General features: G+C 34.5%; 1 protein-coding gene across 2 annotated transcripts; it reads right to left on the bottom strand.

Moving 5' to 3' along the window:
- Positions 1 to 3,311: 3,311 nt before the first annotated feature.
- On the bottom strand, positions 3,312 to 10,444 carry LOC103578428 (protein drumstick). 2 transcript variants are annotated; one of them, XM_008559526.2, is made up of 3 exons: positions 9,985 to 10,444; positions 7,779 to 8,461; positions 3,312 to 6,135 (listed from the first exon to the last, which is right to left on the bottom strand). In XM_008559526.2, exons 2-3 carry the CDS (start codon positions 8,006 to 8,008, stop codon positions 6,060 to 6,062), a joined length of 306 nt encoding a protein of 101 aa, XP_008557748.1. In that variant the 5' UTR covers positions 8,009 to 8,461; positions 9,985 to 10,444; the 3' UTR covers positions 3,312 to 6,059. The 2 variants fall into 2 exon arrangements, with proteins under 2 accessions (XP_008557748.1, XP_008557749.1); XM_008559527.2 differs by lacking the exon at positions 3,312 to 6,135 and adding an exon at positions 6,712 to 6,836 and having other exon boundaries at positions 9,985 to 10,442.
- Between the last annotated feature and the right edge of the window lie 6,398 nt (positions 10,445 to 16,842).

The raw sequence follows: 16,842 nt of genomic DNA, 5'->3' as shown, positions 1-16,842 counted from the left end.
GCGAGATACAAGAAAAATAAAAGAATCCAAAATTAACCAGAATGAAATTTTACATAAAATTGGTCCTTTTTACTTATTTGATAGAGTTGATAGTTTCCAAGTTACGGCTCGCCGGGAAAATTTTGGGCGCCAAAATTGCGAAATTAAGTTTTCCGACAGGATCTTCGCACGCTCTTTGTAACAATGACCATTCCCGCGATTCCAAGACAGGCCCTATCAGCAATTATACAATGTAGATATCAATTTTCATCAGCGCATTACATAAATGGATGCCGACAGAAAACAATAAATTAGCCAACTGAAAACTAAGTGGCGCCCACACGGCTACCAAGACGAGTAACCATAAGTGAAATGATCTAGAAGTGGATGATGGGAACCATAGCGCCTCCGTATTCACATATTGTGCCAACAATTAGGTGAAAGGCGCTCCCATGAAGACCTTCTGCATCAGAACAAAACTCGAGCCATCGGTACTATTTATAACTATAGTCTGTTATAAAACGGGCTTCCAGTTATAAAGTTATACTGCAATGCGTTTCTTCAGCTCAAATAAAATAAAAATATTATGAGCGAGAGTAAGATAAAACGGCTGCATCATTTAATATACTGATGCTCATTTCTGTATATGTTTATATATGTCGATCCACACTCACACTCATGGTTACTACATCTCTTATAGATACAGAGACAGAGACAGAGGCTGAGGAAGAAGTAAAGGCGCGGGTGAGACCAGTCGAGCAAAACACACCTCGTGTTTGCCTGGAGCCAGGAGACTAATCTACAGGCTTTGATCATCATCCACCGATCATCAGTAGTAACCTTTAGGACACCTTTTAAATCCCACCTTTTTCTTGTTCTTGCCGTCTATACTCTCTAGCAGTTAAACATTTTTCATTCTTGTTACTGTAAATGCTCACGCGATCTCTGGGACTACTTACCGGTATCACTGTGTGTTACTCAAGTCAGATTTGCTAAGCTAAATATATAGTGCCATTTTTATAAATTAAAATCAATTTTATTGACCCACTATTTAATATTTCTCTCAACTCGTAACTCTTATTTATAAACGCCCGTCAAATATTTTTACGCGAGATGAATAAATACATTTAGGATTTAGATGGTTAGATGGCTAGATGGCTAAATCAGGTAGTTAGTATTCAAGATGTACCAGCCAAGCGTGAACTTATCAACTCCTTCCGCTATGCTCGTGGATATTAGTGAAAGCCAGTGGCAGTATTTACTATTAGCGACTAACGATTCCAGGTTTTTTACCTCTGGTATTAACTTGTATCTAGATATAAATATATGTAACTACATATGTGAGCGGATATATGTGAGTGTGTAACATCGTTGCATATATCGCGCATTTGAAGTTCAACGAATGCCCGAGGAGGTGAGAGTCCATGGGAAGCTCTCAGGTTGGACTTTTAACTCTGCACGAGTTTCTATTTCATTTATTAATATTTATGCTATATGTTGCATAAGCTGGGGCATGATGGCCATACTAGATTTTTTTAATTTTAATATCGAGGGTTTTAGGAAATTTAATGCCAAGATTTGATGCTAAGCTTGAAATTTAAGTGTTTTTTTTTAGAACCGCAAATTAGGAAAATTAATTTTTTTATGATACGATATTCGAAAAAAAATTAATTTTCCATTTATTTCGCAAAATAAGTCTGAAAATAGGAAAAATATATTTTTTTTTATCGGAAGTATACTGAAAAGTTTTTTTTTATCGTTAATTTTTCGAAATTGACTTAAAAATGGTACAGTCATGTGGGTAAGTGTACGCGATGGTTAAGTGTGCGCAAACCCAGTCATTTCGGACTGAAATGCATGGATTTGCGGACACTTACCCACTGCGTCCACATTGCTCTACGTAGGTTTTTTATAATGCGATAATCGAAAAAAAAAAATTTTTATTTTGGAAAATGGGCCTGAAAATAGAAAAAGTGTATTTTTAATAGAAAATTATATTGAAAAAATTTTCTTTTCCGTTAATTTTTCAGGATTAACTTTAAAACAGTATATGCAGTGTTTTATAATGCGATAATAGAAAAAAAAAATTTATTCCATTTATTGTGAAAAAAGAGCCTGAAAATAGGAAAAGTGTATTTTTTATAGAAAGCTATATTGAAAAAATTTTTTTTCCGTCAATTTTTCAGGATTAACTTTAAAACAGTATATGAAGTGTTTTATAATGCGATAATAGAAAAAAAAATTTTTTTCCATTTATTGTGAAAAAAGAGCCTGAAAATAGGAAAAGTGCATTTTTTATAGAAAACTATATTGAAAAAATTTTTCTTCCGTCAATTTTTCAGGATTAACTTTAAAACAGTATATGCAGTGTTTTATAATGCGATAATAGAAAAAAAAAATTTATTCCATTTATTGTGAAAAAAGAGCCTGAAAATAGGAAAAGTGCATTTTTTATAGAAAACTATATTGAAAAAATTTTTTTTCCGTCAATTTTTTAGGATTAACTTTAAAACAGTATATGCAGTGTTTTATAATGCGATAATAGAAAAAAAAAAAATTTTCCATTTATTGTGAAAAAAGAGCCTGAAAATAGGAAAAGTGCATTTTTTATAGAAAACTATATTGAAAAAATTTTTTTTCCGTCAATTTTTTAGGATTAACTTTAAAACAGTATATGCAGTGTTTTATTATGCGATAATAGAAAAAAAAAATTTTTTCCATTTATTGTGAAAAAAGAGCCTGAAAATAGGAAAAGTGCATTTTTTATAGAAAACTATATTAAAAAAATTTTTTTTCCGTCAATTTTTCAGGATTTACTTAAAAATAGTATATGCATTGTTTTATAATGCGATAATAGAAAAAAAAAATTTTTTTTTAGTTTCCAATTGTAAACGGAAACCTAATAAATATATGTTGTGAAATATGATTATGCATAAAAAAAATACTCAATTTTTCAATATGGGCCTTAAATACATGAATTTTCACATAAGACTATAATTCTGAAAATGTTTTCTAGATTTTGCAAAATCGAATATTAAAATCTAACCAGCTAGCATAGCCGAAGGGCAAGTAGGTACTCTAAAATTCGACCTACTGCTGACAGAATTTGAAAATTTCATAAAATTCCACCCCTACAAAATAAATGAAAAAAAAAAAATTACTTGCCGTCATACTTAAAATAATTGAAATCTCGCACTTAATAACTAAAACAACTGGTAATAAAGAAAGTAAAAGAATCTCTATTAATTTTTCGTAAATTTATTGACAAAAACCGGACTTGCGGTTTCAAATTAAGTATACATTTATAATTAATGAATTAATTTTTTTTATTTATTTAAAAAAAAAAAATTACAACTAAACAAAAGCACCATTGCACGTCTTACAATTAATATATGTATACATTGTTATAAATTATGCATTTTTTAGCTGTATATAAGACACGCAAAAATAATAATAATTAATAATAATAATAATAATAATAATTATCACTCCTAGTACTAGGTACAACAGGGTGGTGGGTATAATACTCAGGCTCTTGGACAAAATTAATATTAATTAATTAATAAAACTGGCACTATTGCCTTGACTATCTATATAGATATTTATATAATATAATATAATATATGATAATAATAAAATAATATAATAATATTAAAAACACAATAAAGCTATTTACAAAGCGCGACTGCAGTCTCTTTTTTTTTATAATATTTATATAAATAAAAATTATAAATGCTTGCCCGATTGGAGGATTTTTTTTTTATTCAAAATTAGGCTGAAGTGCTAGAACTCGATTACTCGAGTTGCCACAACACTAATTATTTTTTTTTTTAGTTTTTTTTTTTTTTTTAATTTAATTATATATCTTACTAATGTTTAATATATGGATATTAAATAGAAGACGTGCCTGACCTCGAATTATTTTTTTTTTTTCTAGACTTTTAGTGCCAACGTATTAATAAATAAATAATTAACAATAAACTTGATTTGGTTGTTATAATTATTGACAATTTTTCAGAACAATGTAACAATGTGTTTAATGTGAAGACTGATTTTTTATGTATAATATATTGGAGACGACAAAGATCGAGTTGGTAAGCAAATAAAAATGCAGTAAATCATTAGAGACATTCGGAACGATCGATTACGATTCGATGGATAAATGGACAGTATGTGAAATTGAATTGACAACGGACTTGTTGTTTACCCGGTGGAAACTTATTATATATATATATATATATATATATATATATATATATATATATATATATAGGTCCCGCATTATAGGCTATGTTGAGTGATGTTATATATTACTTTGGGACCACCATGTTGAATTAATGCTGACCACCCAAGGTCGTCTATTTTTTATTATAGAACTTTTAAAATGTCATCGTTAATTTTTACAGTTAGATTTTATATAAGGCCCAACAAAAATAATGGGACTTATGGGTATAATTAATTTTAATACGACGATCTTTCGATGTTTTTATGAATAAGGACTAAAAAATGTATAAGGCCCAAAAATGAAATGAGGCCCAATTTTTTTAATGGGACTTATGGAGATCTAATTCTTGATAGATTTAAATAATGATATTTCGGTAAAAAATTTCAGAAAAATAATGTAAAGCCCAAAAAAGAATTGGGCCTTATAAGAACGAACTACTTTGATACGCGGATCAGTCGTTACGGGTGCCCAGGAAATGAGCCTTATGCTGAGAATGTACTTCATTGGTGAATTTAAAAGTGTACATTAATAAATGTGAGGTCCCAAAGTAATGTAACTATGACATAAGGCCCAAAAAATTAAATTGAGTCTTATGTGTACAATAATTTTTACATTGTTTTATGATAATATTTAAATTTTTTAATAAAGTAAGGCCAAAAATATACAGCCCTCAATATTGGGCCTTATATAAATAAATAATATATTTACAAAATAAAATAATTTTAATAAAATAAACAATCCTGTTGATTTGTATGATGAAAAAAGTTACCCAGTGGAGTGACTATAGAGGCCCACAAGCTCGATGAGGGCCTTGTATGTCGCCTGAGGGGTTTGGGCGTGGTCCACAGTAGCCGTTCATTGCTGCTACACTTTGGTAGCTGGAGTAGCCTCTTGTCTGCTGGACGGTCAGTTATTACGTAGTCCAATTTAAGACATCTGCCTGCGGATGAATCCGCGTTGTTGGTGTTGCCCCGATAATATGAGAGGACCCACGTGTATTTCATCTGGCCCATTTTATTATTTCTCGTCGTCGTGATAATTGTTGTTATTGTTGTTGTTAATTTATATCTCGTTGGTCTATTTAATGTTATGGGATTTGAATTGAGGGATTTGGAAATAACAAACCACGAATTTGGTTATTGGAAGCCCAAATTCCAGTGGGGCCCTATTGTTGGGACTCAATGCCTAGTATTTACGATTTGATGACTAATATTTGGAAACTTTTTGCCCCGGTGATAAATTTAGATTCTAATACCTCAATATTAAACATGAGTTTAAACACTAATGCCCAGCACTTAGGACTTACGGCCCAAATGATATCCAAGGACCAGTAATTATGACCCCTTGATACCTATCACTGATACCATATTTTCTTTTTACAAATTTTAATTAAAAGTCCCGATTTTCCAGTATAAGGCCCATTATGAAAATAAGGCCCCAATACAATTGGGACTTAAAATCAAAATTTATCAACCGAGGCTGGCATTTAATCCCAAAAACTTGATTTTATTACATAAGAACCAAATTTTTGAATAAGGCCCAAAAAAATTGGGACTCTAAATAACCAAAAATCATGGTGGTCGTGTTTTAAAAGGATTAAGTGAGGTAATGTCATCCAGTCTTCTCGGTCAGTGTCCCTCTTATATCTCGGTCGCGTTGTCACATATCGTCTTGTATAACTTGTAGATCGTCCGTCTGGCATCTCCTCTCGGGTTTCGCACTAGGTTAGGGTTTATGATAGGGGTTAAGGATTGGATTGCAAATACAATAATCTACAGATAATTATAAAAATAATAATAAAAAAAAAAAAATAAATAAAAAAAAATTTATAGAGGATCTCGGATGTGGATGGCGTCTAGTACCTAGAGTAGCCATTCGAATAGCCGTTTGAGTAGCCGTTGGAGCCCTTGTAGGAAACGGAATGTATGCTCCTGGAACAGATTCACCGAAATACCAAGGATCAGGATATACGTTTCGTCTTTTATATTTTTCGACAATATCAGGATAATATTATGTCATTGTCTTATGCTGCCGTATTTTCTTTTCATATTTCATCCAGACTATGTTAAGCATGCATTTATATATATATGTTTTTTTTTTTTTTGTCATTTGGTGTTAGCAGCTGATTCTTAGTTATAAAAAAAAGTGAGGAGCCTTTGATTTAAGTTCTTTTTGTTGTTTAATGTAGTCTCAGTATGAAGAGAGTGTAGCATGCTGAGTTGACAGACAACAAACGGTCACGTTTCCTTGGAAGGTTTTCACTTTTACTTTGTCCTCCTTTTGTCTAGTCTACAGCGCGCGGGACGGGTTCAAAGCGGGCTTTTTTCTGTTGGATTTTTTTTTATCTTTTCAATATTTTTGTTCTACTACATTTATTATTGTCTCTTAATAGAATAATGGATTTTCCATTAATATGACGAAAAACTATGGGAGAGTGAAAAATTTTTAATTCAAGGAGGCGGCTTTGGAAGTGAGGAAATCTAATTTTTTTTCTGTGCAAGTGCTAATTTTTTTTTTTTTTTTTTTTTTTTTTATTATTGACGTATTGTATTGTTATGTCTATTGTTTGTTTGTTTATCGAGTGTAATAAGGTGCAGGGGGTTTCAGAGCTCCCGCTCACCGCCACCCACATCTACAACAGAACAGAAAACAAGACCACCGCCGTTACAAATACAAGGTATCTATTAGTGTTAAGCCGCCTTAATTATTTAACACCCCCTTCGAACCCGACTGCCATAATCACCCATTCAAATTTAATCAAAAATACCAGGGCAAAATGGACAACAATTGTTTCATTTTTTCTGTCCACTTTACCTCGATATTGGCCCATTATTTACCCAATCGTCAAACTTTACTTGGCGGCATTGGCTATTTAATATTATTATTTATTGGCCATGGCAAAAATATTATAAATTTAATAACCCATTAAATATAATTTTATTAAGTGAAAATAATTTTATAGGTATTTATTTTTTATCGTTTTATTAATTCATGCTAAAATCATTCCAAGGCAATTTTTTTTACCACTGTCTTCATTTATTTGAAGTGTCAATCCCACAAAAATGGCATAATCGCGAAAAAAAATTCACTTGCATATAAAAAAAAAAAAAAAAAAAAAAAAAAAAAAAAAAAAAAGATGTATGCTAATAAACTGAAACCACACGAAAATTATTAGCGCAATTTTCGCGGCAATTAAATTTTAATAAACTTTCACTAATTCAGAAGCTTAAAAATGACGTAATTTAACTTATAGTGGCCATATTTAAAAAAAAAAAGTCACTAAATGATAATAAAACTAGTAAATTAAAATTAAAAAAAAAAACGAGCCGTCGAAATTTTTAGCTGCAAATTATCTAAAAATAAATCCGTCGGACTTATTAAGCCACTGAAAGTAACCACAAAAAAAACCGAAACTCAACAAAACCCGTCGGTCAAAGTTATAATTTCATCATAAAATATGAAGACAATGGTTAATAATGACACTAAACAATTTATCAGCATTCATACGTAATTTTGCCACTCGACAAGCTGTCACAGTAAGTAAAAAAACTGTTAAAAAAAAAAATATATCTACCTGTGTTGTTTAAGGTTGTCCTGGCGTTTGAAGGACTTTCCGCAGACCTCGCAGGTGAAGGTCACGTCGTCCTTATGACTGCGCTCGTGTATCATGAGGTTGTAGGGTTTTGTGAAACGCCGCTGGCAGTACTTGCAGACGAACTCGACGGTGCACTTGGCGCGCATCTTCTGCCGGCGGCCGAACTCCCTGCCGTGCCCCTCTGTCTCCATCGGCATTATCGCGAACATCCTTATAAATTCCCACCGCTCCCTCGGTTCTTATAGACTCAATATACTCTTGCGACTCTCCTCCTCGTCTTCTCAGCACAAGTCTCTCTCTCTCTATATATATATATATACACAAATATATATATATATAGATATATACAACACCACTCTTCTTATTCACGCGGGTATTATGCCTGGGGAATATCCCTCTCTCCAAACAGCAGATATATATCTTATGGATATGGATATCCTTTTCTCTCTAAACGTAAATACGATCGTTGAAACTCTCTTGGGTGTACAAAACTCCTTCTCAATCTTAAACGACCAAGTTCTTTTTTTTTTTTTTTTTTTTTTTTTTTTTTTTTATCGAGTTGTCTCACACGTTGTTGTGCCGAAGTGATCTCACTCTTATGTATACAGTAAGATTTCACTACTTCAAGGATCCAGTACAACACACAAGACAATTGCGGCTACCTGCGAACATAACACAACACGTCAAGGATCAAGATCAATTGATCCAGACATATAACCTCAATTATCCGTGACACCGGTTTTATGTTTAAGATCCTTGTCAAATTGATATATTCATTTGTATTATATTATATTATGTTATATGTATTTTATATTGTAAATATAAATATAAGATGATGTGTAAATGGACATAAAAAATAAACTATTTTTAAAAATATAATACGGCTGTGGTAGCCAAGGTGATTTTCCCGCGATTAGATTGCTGAAATTCCTACACCTAGATGCTGTGCGATCGGTCACCAATAAAAATCTCTATAAGCGGTTTGTTTTTTAAGAATTCCGACCAAAGATAAGCCCATTCCCTAGGCCCGAGAGTATCGCGCCGTGGGCCAGCTTGAAACACCTTCGTATCAGATTGGAAGCTGGAATTTTGACTGGTGACATTTTCATCGGCTGGTTCTTGTGTGAAGACAAAGCTACTGCCGATTTTACACCGTCCATTTATCACGACAACAAAACAAATTATATATACATACGTTTTTTTTTTTCGAGTTGCTAACATACCCGGATTATTTATTATTCATATATGATTAGCGAAGTCCATGGATAAGGCAGCATAGTTTTGTTACTTCGAGTAGCACGCAACAAGTGACATAGTGTAATTACTAATATAAATGCATCGTGTCTACTTGCTAATCCATACATCAGGAAAACACGAATCGCAGTTAACAATTTAGTAAAAAAAGACTATTACCAGCATTACGTATAAATCAAGATAGCGATACAAGTATTCATAAGATGTTGCATTGAATAGGAATTAAAAGAGCCAAGCAGGATTGTTAAGTAGACGTGGTAACAATAAAAAAGTGAGCAAGTGAAACTGGGCGTCATCCATTGGATAATCTCAAGCACGGACTGTAATTGGACGACTGGTGTTACGCAGGCGCTACTGTATTGTGACTACTGTGGTCTATATATATGTATATATATATAATATATGTACATGTATTCAACACAGGTTCATTCGTGATACTCGTTCATTCGTACGTTCGTGTTTCACCAACGGAGTGCGTGCATCAAAGTTGAAATACGTATAAGAAGGGAGAGATGAAAGCAAAGCAAAGAGCGTGAGCAACTCGCGTAGCCAACCAAACAACGGCTACTGTGCACCGCCCTAACGCTAAAACCGTGCTACCGGTTTTAGGCGGCTGCTGACTGCTACCGTACCAAGACCAACCGCCGTAGCCGCGGGGACCACACCCTCCCCACCCCAGGACACGCGAGCTGATTATGATACTCAAAGGGCCCAATAACGTGCTCCCTGGTCTCCACTAACGTCCATTTGGATACACATCAAGCAATGGTTGCTTATATTGCGTTTTCGTTAATTTCGGATGCGTCCGAACTGACATAGTCCAGCGACTTTATTTCCGAATTCCAGGATCACGGATAACTGGATGACAATGAATGGACTTTTGATGATAACTTTTTAAATGATTGGTGGTTAGTGAAAATATATGACTTACCTGGGTAATTATTTAGTCCAAGTGGTGTAACTGTTGGTTTATCCAGGTCGCGTTTTGTTAAATATAAAACTCTTGATGTCCGATGATGATCCGGTAATGGATGGATTTACGATCACAATTGCAGTTTGAATTGGAAGGATTTGTTAAATGTACAAGATGATGTTGGATAAGGTGACTGTGGGTGTGTGAGTGTAAGGTCCGCTGAGGAAGTGTTCTCAGAGACAGAGTGTTGTATTGGTAAGTATAGGTAGGTAGGTAGATAGGTAGTAGTAGGTAGGTCTGGACCGTTTGGTTGCGCGGAGTAGACTGAACGAACCTTCGACCAGGTCTGTCGAGTCCGGTTGCTGTAGCTTCTCTGGCTGCTGCTGCTGCTTGCTGCTGGGTTCCACACAGCACGCCGAGTTGGCACAGCGTCGGTACTTGGTAGCCCGAATATAGTAGACACCCGAAGACAGTAGACCGTTCCCGCGGTGTGTAGTAACGCGCAGCACCAACAGAGACTCACCGGGCTTCCTCTACGTCCTCGTTCCTCGTCAGTGGAGGTATATGCCAGCCAGTAGTGTGTACAATAAACAAGATAAAGGAAGACTGTAGAAGAAGAGGAACGAGCTGACTAACTGAGAGAGAGAGACGAAAAGGGAAGGAGGGACCAAGGGGTACCTCCCTACCGAACTCGGGCGACTCCTCATACCTTTCTCTCGTCTGTTTCCCAGCGATCTTTTTATTATAGACTACTTTCTCGCTCGCTCGGTTTACCGCCCTCGCTGTTACCACCAAAAAGAGACGGCAAATGATCACGCGGCGTTGGCGGTGGCGGTGGAGCAGACCCCGTCCTAGTAGTAGTAAGTAGTAGTGGTGATGGTGTGTTGGCGTGAAGTAAGTAGTAGCGCTTTTTTATCCCAACTATATACGGGTCCTCGAATAGCAGCTTGCTTACTCACAAATCCATCCAAATACTTGGCTTCTTGATGCTGCTGCCAGTAACCTAAGCGGGGACTCGCCGCATATTCACATTCTCATTCTACAAAACACCCAGAATATCCCATCCCCCACTTGTCCACCTTCATGTTACGGGCCCTTAGGTACCGCCCCCTGTCGCGCGAGTAGGCCCAACATCCCTCACTCTTTCTCTTTCGTATTTATACCTGTGTGTATGTTAGTGGTGTAGTGAAAAGGATCAAGAGGATTTACCCCCCGCGGGGGCGGTAGCATCTCGGCGCCTTATTCACATGCTGAGGTAGCTCAGCAAGCACTTGAACGCTCTCTGAAAATATTTTGGAAATATTTAAAAAACCTTTTCGGTTATTCCTTTTTCTTTATGCTACAAAGCCTCGCTTTGCGCCCACTTACTATGGGCGAAATTAAACTGACTGGTTTGTACCGGTTGTAAATCTAGTTGCTTTTCGAGGTTTAATAATGTCATTTTGCTAAATCGTAAGTAGTAACAGAAAAAATAATGTTGCTCACTGTGACTGATGCTTCTCACGAATCACTTTGGTGTAGGAGCCCGGCGAAAAAAACCTCGCAAAAATATATATTATATATAGATATTGGTTGTAAGCCAGTGGATTATTATAAGGCAAGAGGAAAAGAGAAAGGCAAAGAAGATAGCGTAGAAGAGGTGCGGGGGCTGTATATAGCAATGAGTGTGTTGCCGCAAGGGTTCCCAGGGCACGTGGGAAATGCACAGTAGTCCGAACAGAGGCGTCCCCACCACTCTTTTGGTCATCGTGGACAGCATCAGTAACCCGTTGCTGCTCAAAAGTGCGCTGGTATGTGTGATGTAGCCGAGTATCCCCGCCATCTACCGCCGATATCCAGCCCCGCGTCACAAAAGCAACAGCAACGTCAGTGGAGAGGTTAGCCACGCCTCCGTGATCAGGTAACGTCAGTCCGGATTGGTCCGCAAAGTCATTGACGATTGCCTCCTACCTGGACATCTACAAGTACCTGCTCTATTGAAGCTCTTACACTGTAATCCCGTAATGGTAGTGGACAGGATCACGTGAATCGTCGGTACCCCGCACACATGTACCGGCACATCTTGCAACGATGACGATATTCTCGGGGGTAGAAAAGTAGCATAATTCTGGTTTCTGGTATGCATCATCTCTTTTGATCATGATGATGGTAATGACGATGATGACTCCTTATTGGAGATCTCCCGATGATGATGATGGAGGTTTTTAGATGAAGCGAACCGTTGGTTACCCTGCCGTTGTGAATTGCCACCCCCGCTTCATTGGTCGCTAGTCCCTGGCAAGAGGAACCGACGTGACCACGACGTTTCGTGTAATGAACCTTGTCTGCTAGTGTCTGTATGTAGATGAAAGAACTCATATCGCCCGAGGCAGCTTCTGGCGGGACTTAATTCTTGGGACTGAATTTTCGTCACGGCCTCCCTCAATCCCTCACTCTCCCTGTTATTCAGATCTTCAATTCTTTCTCATCTTATTATTCTTATACATATATATATATATATATATATATATATATATATATATATATATATTGCTACAACCTCCCGCGATTTATTTCTCGGGTGTGGGATAAAAATGCGGTTTCCCTACTCGGATATACTGGCATCAGCGTACCAGAGATGTGATACGCCGCCGCATCGTAGCTGGCTCGTGAAATAAGACTCTACGGTCAATCTGGCCAATTTATTCCGCGTGAGAAACTTTGATCTCGCGGTCGTCATTCGTCGTCGGTGGTTATTGGTCCTCATATGCCTCTGATCCTCGTTAACGTCCTTAAATTATTCTTACACACCCAATAATTATAATAATATACATATATATGTAAATATAGATGAATGAATTATAATATATATTTATAATATTATAGATTATCCCGATGACAAAAAGCATATTGATTTACTTGGCGCCCAACGTCAAAGTGTCACCAAGATTACGACAAAAGCGCCGCCATAAAAAAATTTTAAAATAAACGCGGCCATATATTATATATATCTTTTAGAGTTTAATGTTAGTTACAATAAGATGTTATTGTGGATAAAGAAACACAGATAAATTGGTTTTTTTGAGGTGACGAATTAACACACACACGCTCGCCCACATTTTTAAAATAAATATAATGCGGTGTGACACATTCCCAAACTATTTTTTAGTTTTTTTTAAGCGCACAGAGCACAAAGGACGGGGAATATTGCCAGACCACAGTAAAGTGGATATATATATATTTATGTGTGCGTGTGTGTGGATGGATATATATATTTATATAAATAAAAGGTGAAAATGACAATAAAACAGATAATTTTGTTATGATGGGCTATAGAGTATATAGACTAGGGTGATCAGAGGTGCCGCCATGTTTGCCGGACGGCGATAATACAAGGTGTCCCAGGAAACGGAAACTCACGGAAACAAAGCTGTAGGTAAATATAGAAATATTGTGTGTGTGCTATGGCAAATAATGAGTGAGCGCCTATCAGTGACAAATATTGTCATATATCTGTAAAATACCTTTTTTATTTATTTTTTTTTTTTCACTTTATTCTAAGGTTAGAAATGTTTTAGCTTTTTTCATCTATTGGAGGTTAGAATCGAACGACGTGCAATAATGGGACACTTTTTTGGATGTAGTTGAGGGCTCATGTAAGTTTTAGTGAAAATTTATGGAGATTGGGATCAGTTGTCGCGATCGTGGGAAATGGATTTTTTTTAATGAAGAATATGGGCAACAAATATTTTAGGATGTGATTTATAAAATAATGTCATAGACAAAAAAAAATTTTTTGCCGGAAAGAATTTGTACTCGCCCCAAGAAAATTTTGTCCCACCCTAAGAAAATTTTCCTATTCAATTTATAATGGAAAAAATTTCTTAGGGGCATGTAAAAATTTTTCGCGCAAAAAAATCTTTTTTTTTTGAACTCATCAATAAAAAAAAATGAAATTTTTATAAAAACATCTTTTCTGCAAAATTAACATGGAAAATTTTTTTTCCATTCCCTAAAAAGTTATAAATTTCAAAAAAATAAATAATCTCAGCCCTCATTTTTCCCGATTAAAAAAAAATATAGATAACGACAATGATAACTCTTGCACTGCGGCAAGATCAAAGAATACACATATTATATATACTGATGTACTCTTTATATTAATGTCACCATAAATTCTTGAATGTTTGCGTCCGTATATTAAAAAGACACTATAATACCTCGAGCATCAACCAGCGTCGCGCAACTCGTTTAAATATATCCCGCATGTCTTCGTAGACCAGCGAATAATATTATTTCTTCTCATTTCTCTCCACTCATCTTTTCACCACAATATCAACCTCCATGTCAATCCATCATTTAAATTTATTTCTCTAAAAAACATCATATATAATTGGCCAGTAACATTTTTTTTTCGAAAAAAAAAAAAAAAAAAAAAAAAAAAACAACTAAACTATTTTTATTTCTTTACGATACCAATTAAAAATTAACATTTTCATCCCAATTTCGCGTTAATATTTTTTTAAATTGCGACATGTAGTTGCGTATAGACATCGAGACAAAATCGTAATTTTAAATGAAGAAATTTTTTTTTTTTTATTTTTTTTTAACAGCGAAGTCGTCACGAGAAAATTAGGAGTTTAACATAATTGCCGGGGTCAAATTGTTGCGCCGCACCTTTGAATCCTGCATATATGTATATATTGTATATGTATATGGTGAATATATACATCAGTACATTTTATATGCTCCGCCCGCAACATATAAGAGATCGTTCTCGAGACAGAAAGTTTATTGCGACCACCATAAGCGGTTTCTTTCTTACCTCAGTCCGTCTTCGAGATCCTTAGAGCCTCCGCTGAGTAGAGTCTTCCTAAGCTTTTCAGACAACGTTATCTATTTAAGGATTTTTTTAAACCCATATCTATAACCGTGTCCTCAATGTAATCTTCCTCTCTATTTCTCTTTTTGTTTAAATTTTTCTATTAAAATTTCTATCCAGAATAAAAAAAAATTTTTTCTCAGCTGAAAAAGGGCCCAGATATCGGACACTAGGCTTAAAAGTATACGCTGAAAAATTGCCGATAATTAATCTGAAGAAAAACCGAAAATAGGCCGCCTCAATTTTTAGGCAAATTTTCGGTCTGTTTATCAAGAATCAGAAATTTTCCGGATTTTTCGATAAAATTTTACGATTTTAGGTGATTTCAGCAAAATTTCGGCTTCATTTAATAAAATTCTGTGATTTCGGCCAAATATTGTTACCCAGGACGTTTCAAATTTTTTTTTCCCGCTAAAAATATTGAAAATTTTAAAAATAAGCAGATTGTTATTGAGAAACTTTTGTATGTTTTCGTAATCAAAGTATTTGTGAAAAAATGAAAACTCATGATGACGAAAAAATTTCGAGTTCGGTCAGTAATCAGACGGTAGCTCATCGAATTAGGGAAACAAAAAAAGTTATAGTTTTTAGGGCAATAATCCAGACCCTTGAGGTAAAAAGTAAGGTAGTGAGTCCGGGTGGAAGATTATACTCATTGATGGGTTGCTGGTGCCGGGTACCAGGCGCTCTAGGCGAGGAAAAGGGAGTCAAGGAAACGCGTCAAGAGCAGCCCCTCATTCATCAGATCATTTCACGGTTCATTCAGACGCACAACTACGTACCACTTAAGATATACTTTAAAACTATTAGTCTAACAAACAACACAATCTAGTTCTTTGTCTTCCGTAGATACTAATTTGGAAAAATTTTACGCTTGAAATTTTTATTACTATCAATTATGACTTATTAATTGATACCAGTTACGGAAATCCGAAATTTAAAAAAATTTTTCGAGAGGGAGTGAAATTTTTACTTCTTTGTCGAAAACGTCAGTTGGACATGAAATTTTTTTTTCAAATGTTTTGTTTTTAATTAAAAGTTTTTTTTTTTAATTTTTCAAAGAAAATTTAAAACTAATAATTTTTGTAAAATTTTGAAAAATTCGATTTGCCTTAGAAAACAAATACAAATTATTTTTTTTAATTTTCTCAAAAAGTAAATTTCGAATAAAAAAAATGTTAGCATGGCCAATTTACCCTACACAAAAAAATGTAGTGAATAATCATAAAAAAAAAATTTAATGGCGCCAAAAAAATTCAAAATTTTTTGCAAAATTAAAAAAAATGATTAATAATCCAAATAAATAAAATAATAGATCAAGTATTGTTTTATCTGAGATAACTATTAAATGTCAATTTTTAAAAACAATTAGCAAGTAAAAAAAAATATATAAAAAAAGAAGATTATAAAAGATTGAGAAATGAGTAATTGTAGTGTACATAGATATTTATTATTTTTAAACCAATAATATTGTGCGTCAAGTTAATAACGATACCCGTATAATCGCTTATACGCTTCAAGGATAAGTCATTGCGATAATAATCCAACAATGGCGTTTTATTAACGTCGTCATAACAACTTAAATATTCATCATCATCATTATTATTATTATTATTATTATTATTTAAACATTTTTATTTATAAAAGCAACATGTGTTTGAAATTATAATTGGTTTACTACTAATTAAAGTAATAATTATGTTTATTGCAGTGTTGCGAAACGGAATTTCGAGGGGACGCTAAGATTATGTAACAAAGAAAACTTTTTTTTATATTACTTTAGAGCAATGGTTTTTTTTTCAATCGACAGCCTGATGATTCTAGTGTTGAATTATGTAAAAATAATTTAGTAATTGTACAGTACGGATGTATGTACGTACGGTTTAGTTTAATATATAATATAACTTTGGTGACAATAACACGCCTATATTTGTCGTGACGTTTGAGTCATGCCGAAATTTATTTTCTTTGTCTTTTTAAAGAGATGCCGCAGTTGAACTAACTTATCGCGGTTT

This window comes from Microplitis demolitor, chromosome 2, assembly GCF_026212275.2.
Source record: "Microplitis demolitor isolate Queensland-Clemson2020A chromosome 2, iyMicDemo2.1a, whole genome shotgun sequence".
Classification (NCBI taxonomy): domain Eukaryota; kingdom Metazoa; phylum Arthropoda; class Insecta; order Hymenoptera; family Braconidae; genus Microplitis; species Microplitis demolitor.
This window is presented reverse-complemented; position numbering and strand designations above follow the sequence as displayed.

Excerpts from the sequence above, each read along its gene's own strand:
- LOC103578428 (XM_008559526.2), bottom strand. The coding sequence starts at position 8,008 with ATGTTCGCGATAATGCCGATGGAGACAGAGGGGCACGGCAGGGAGTTC. Across the intron at positions 6,136-7,778 it reads GACAACCTTAAACAACACAG|GAGCATACATTCCGTTTCCT; the intron begins GTAGATATATTT and ends AATCTGTTCCAG.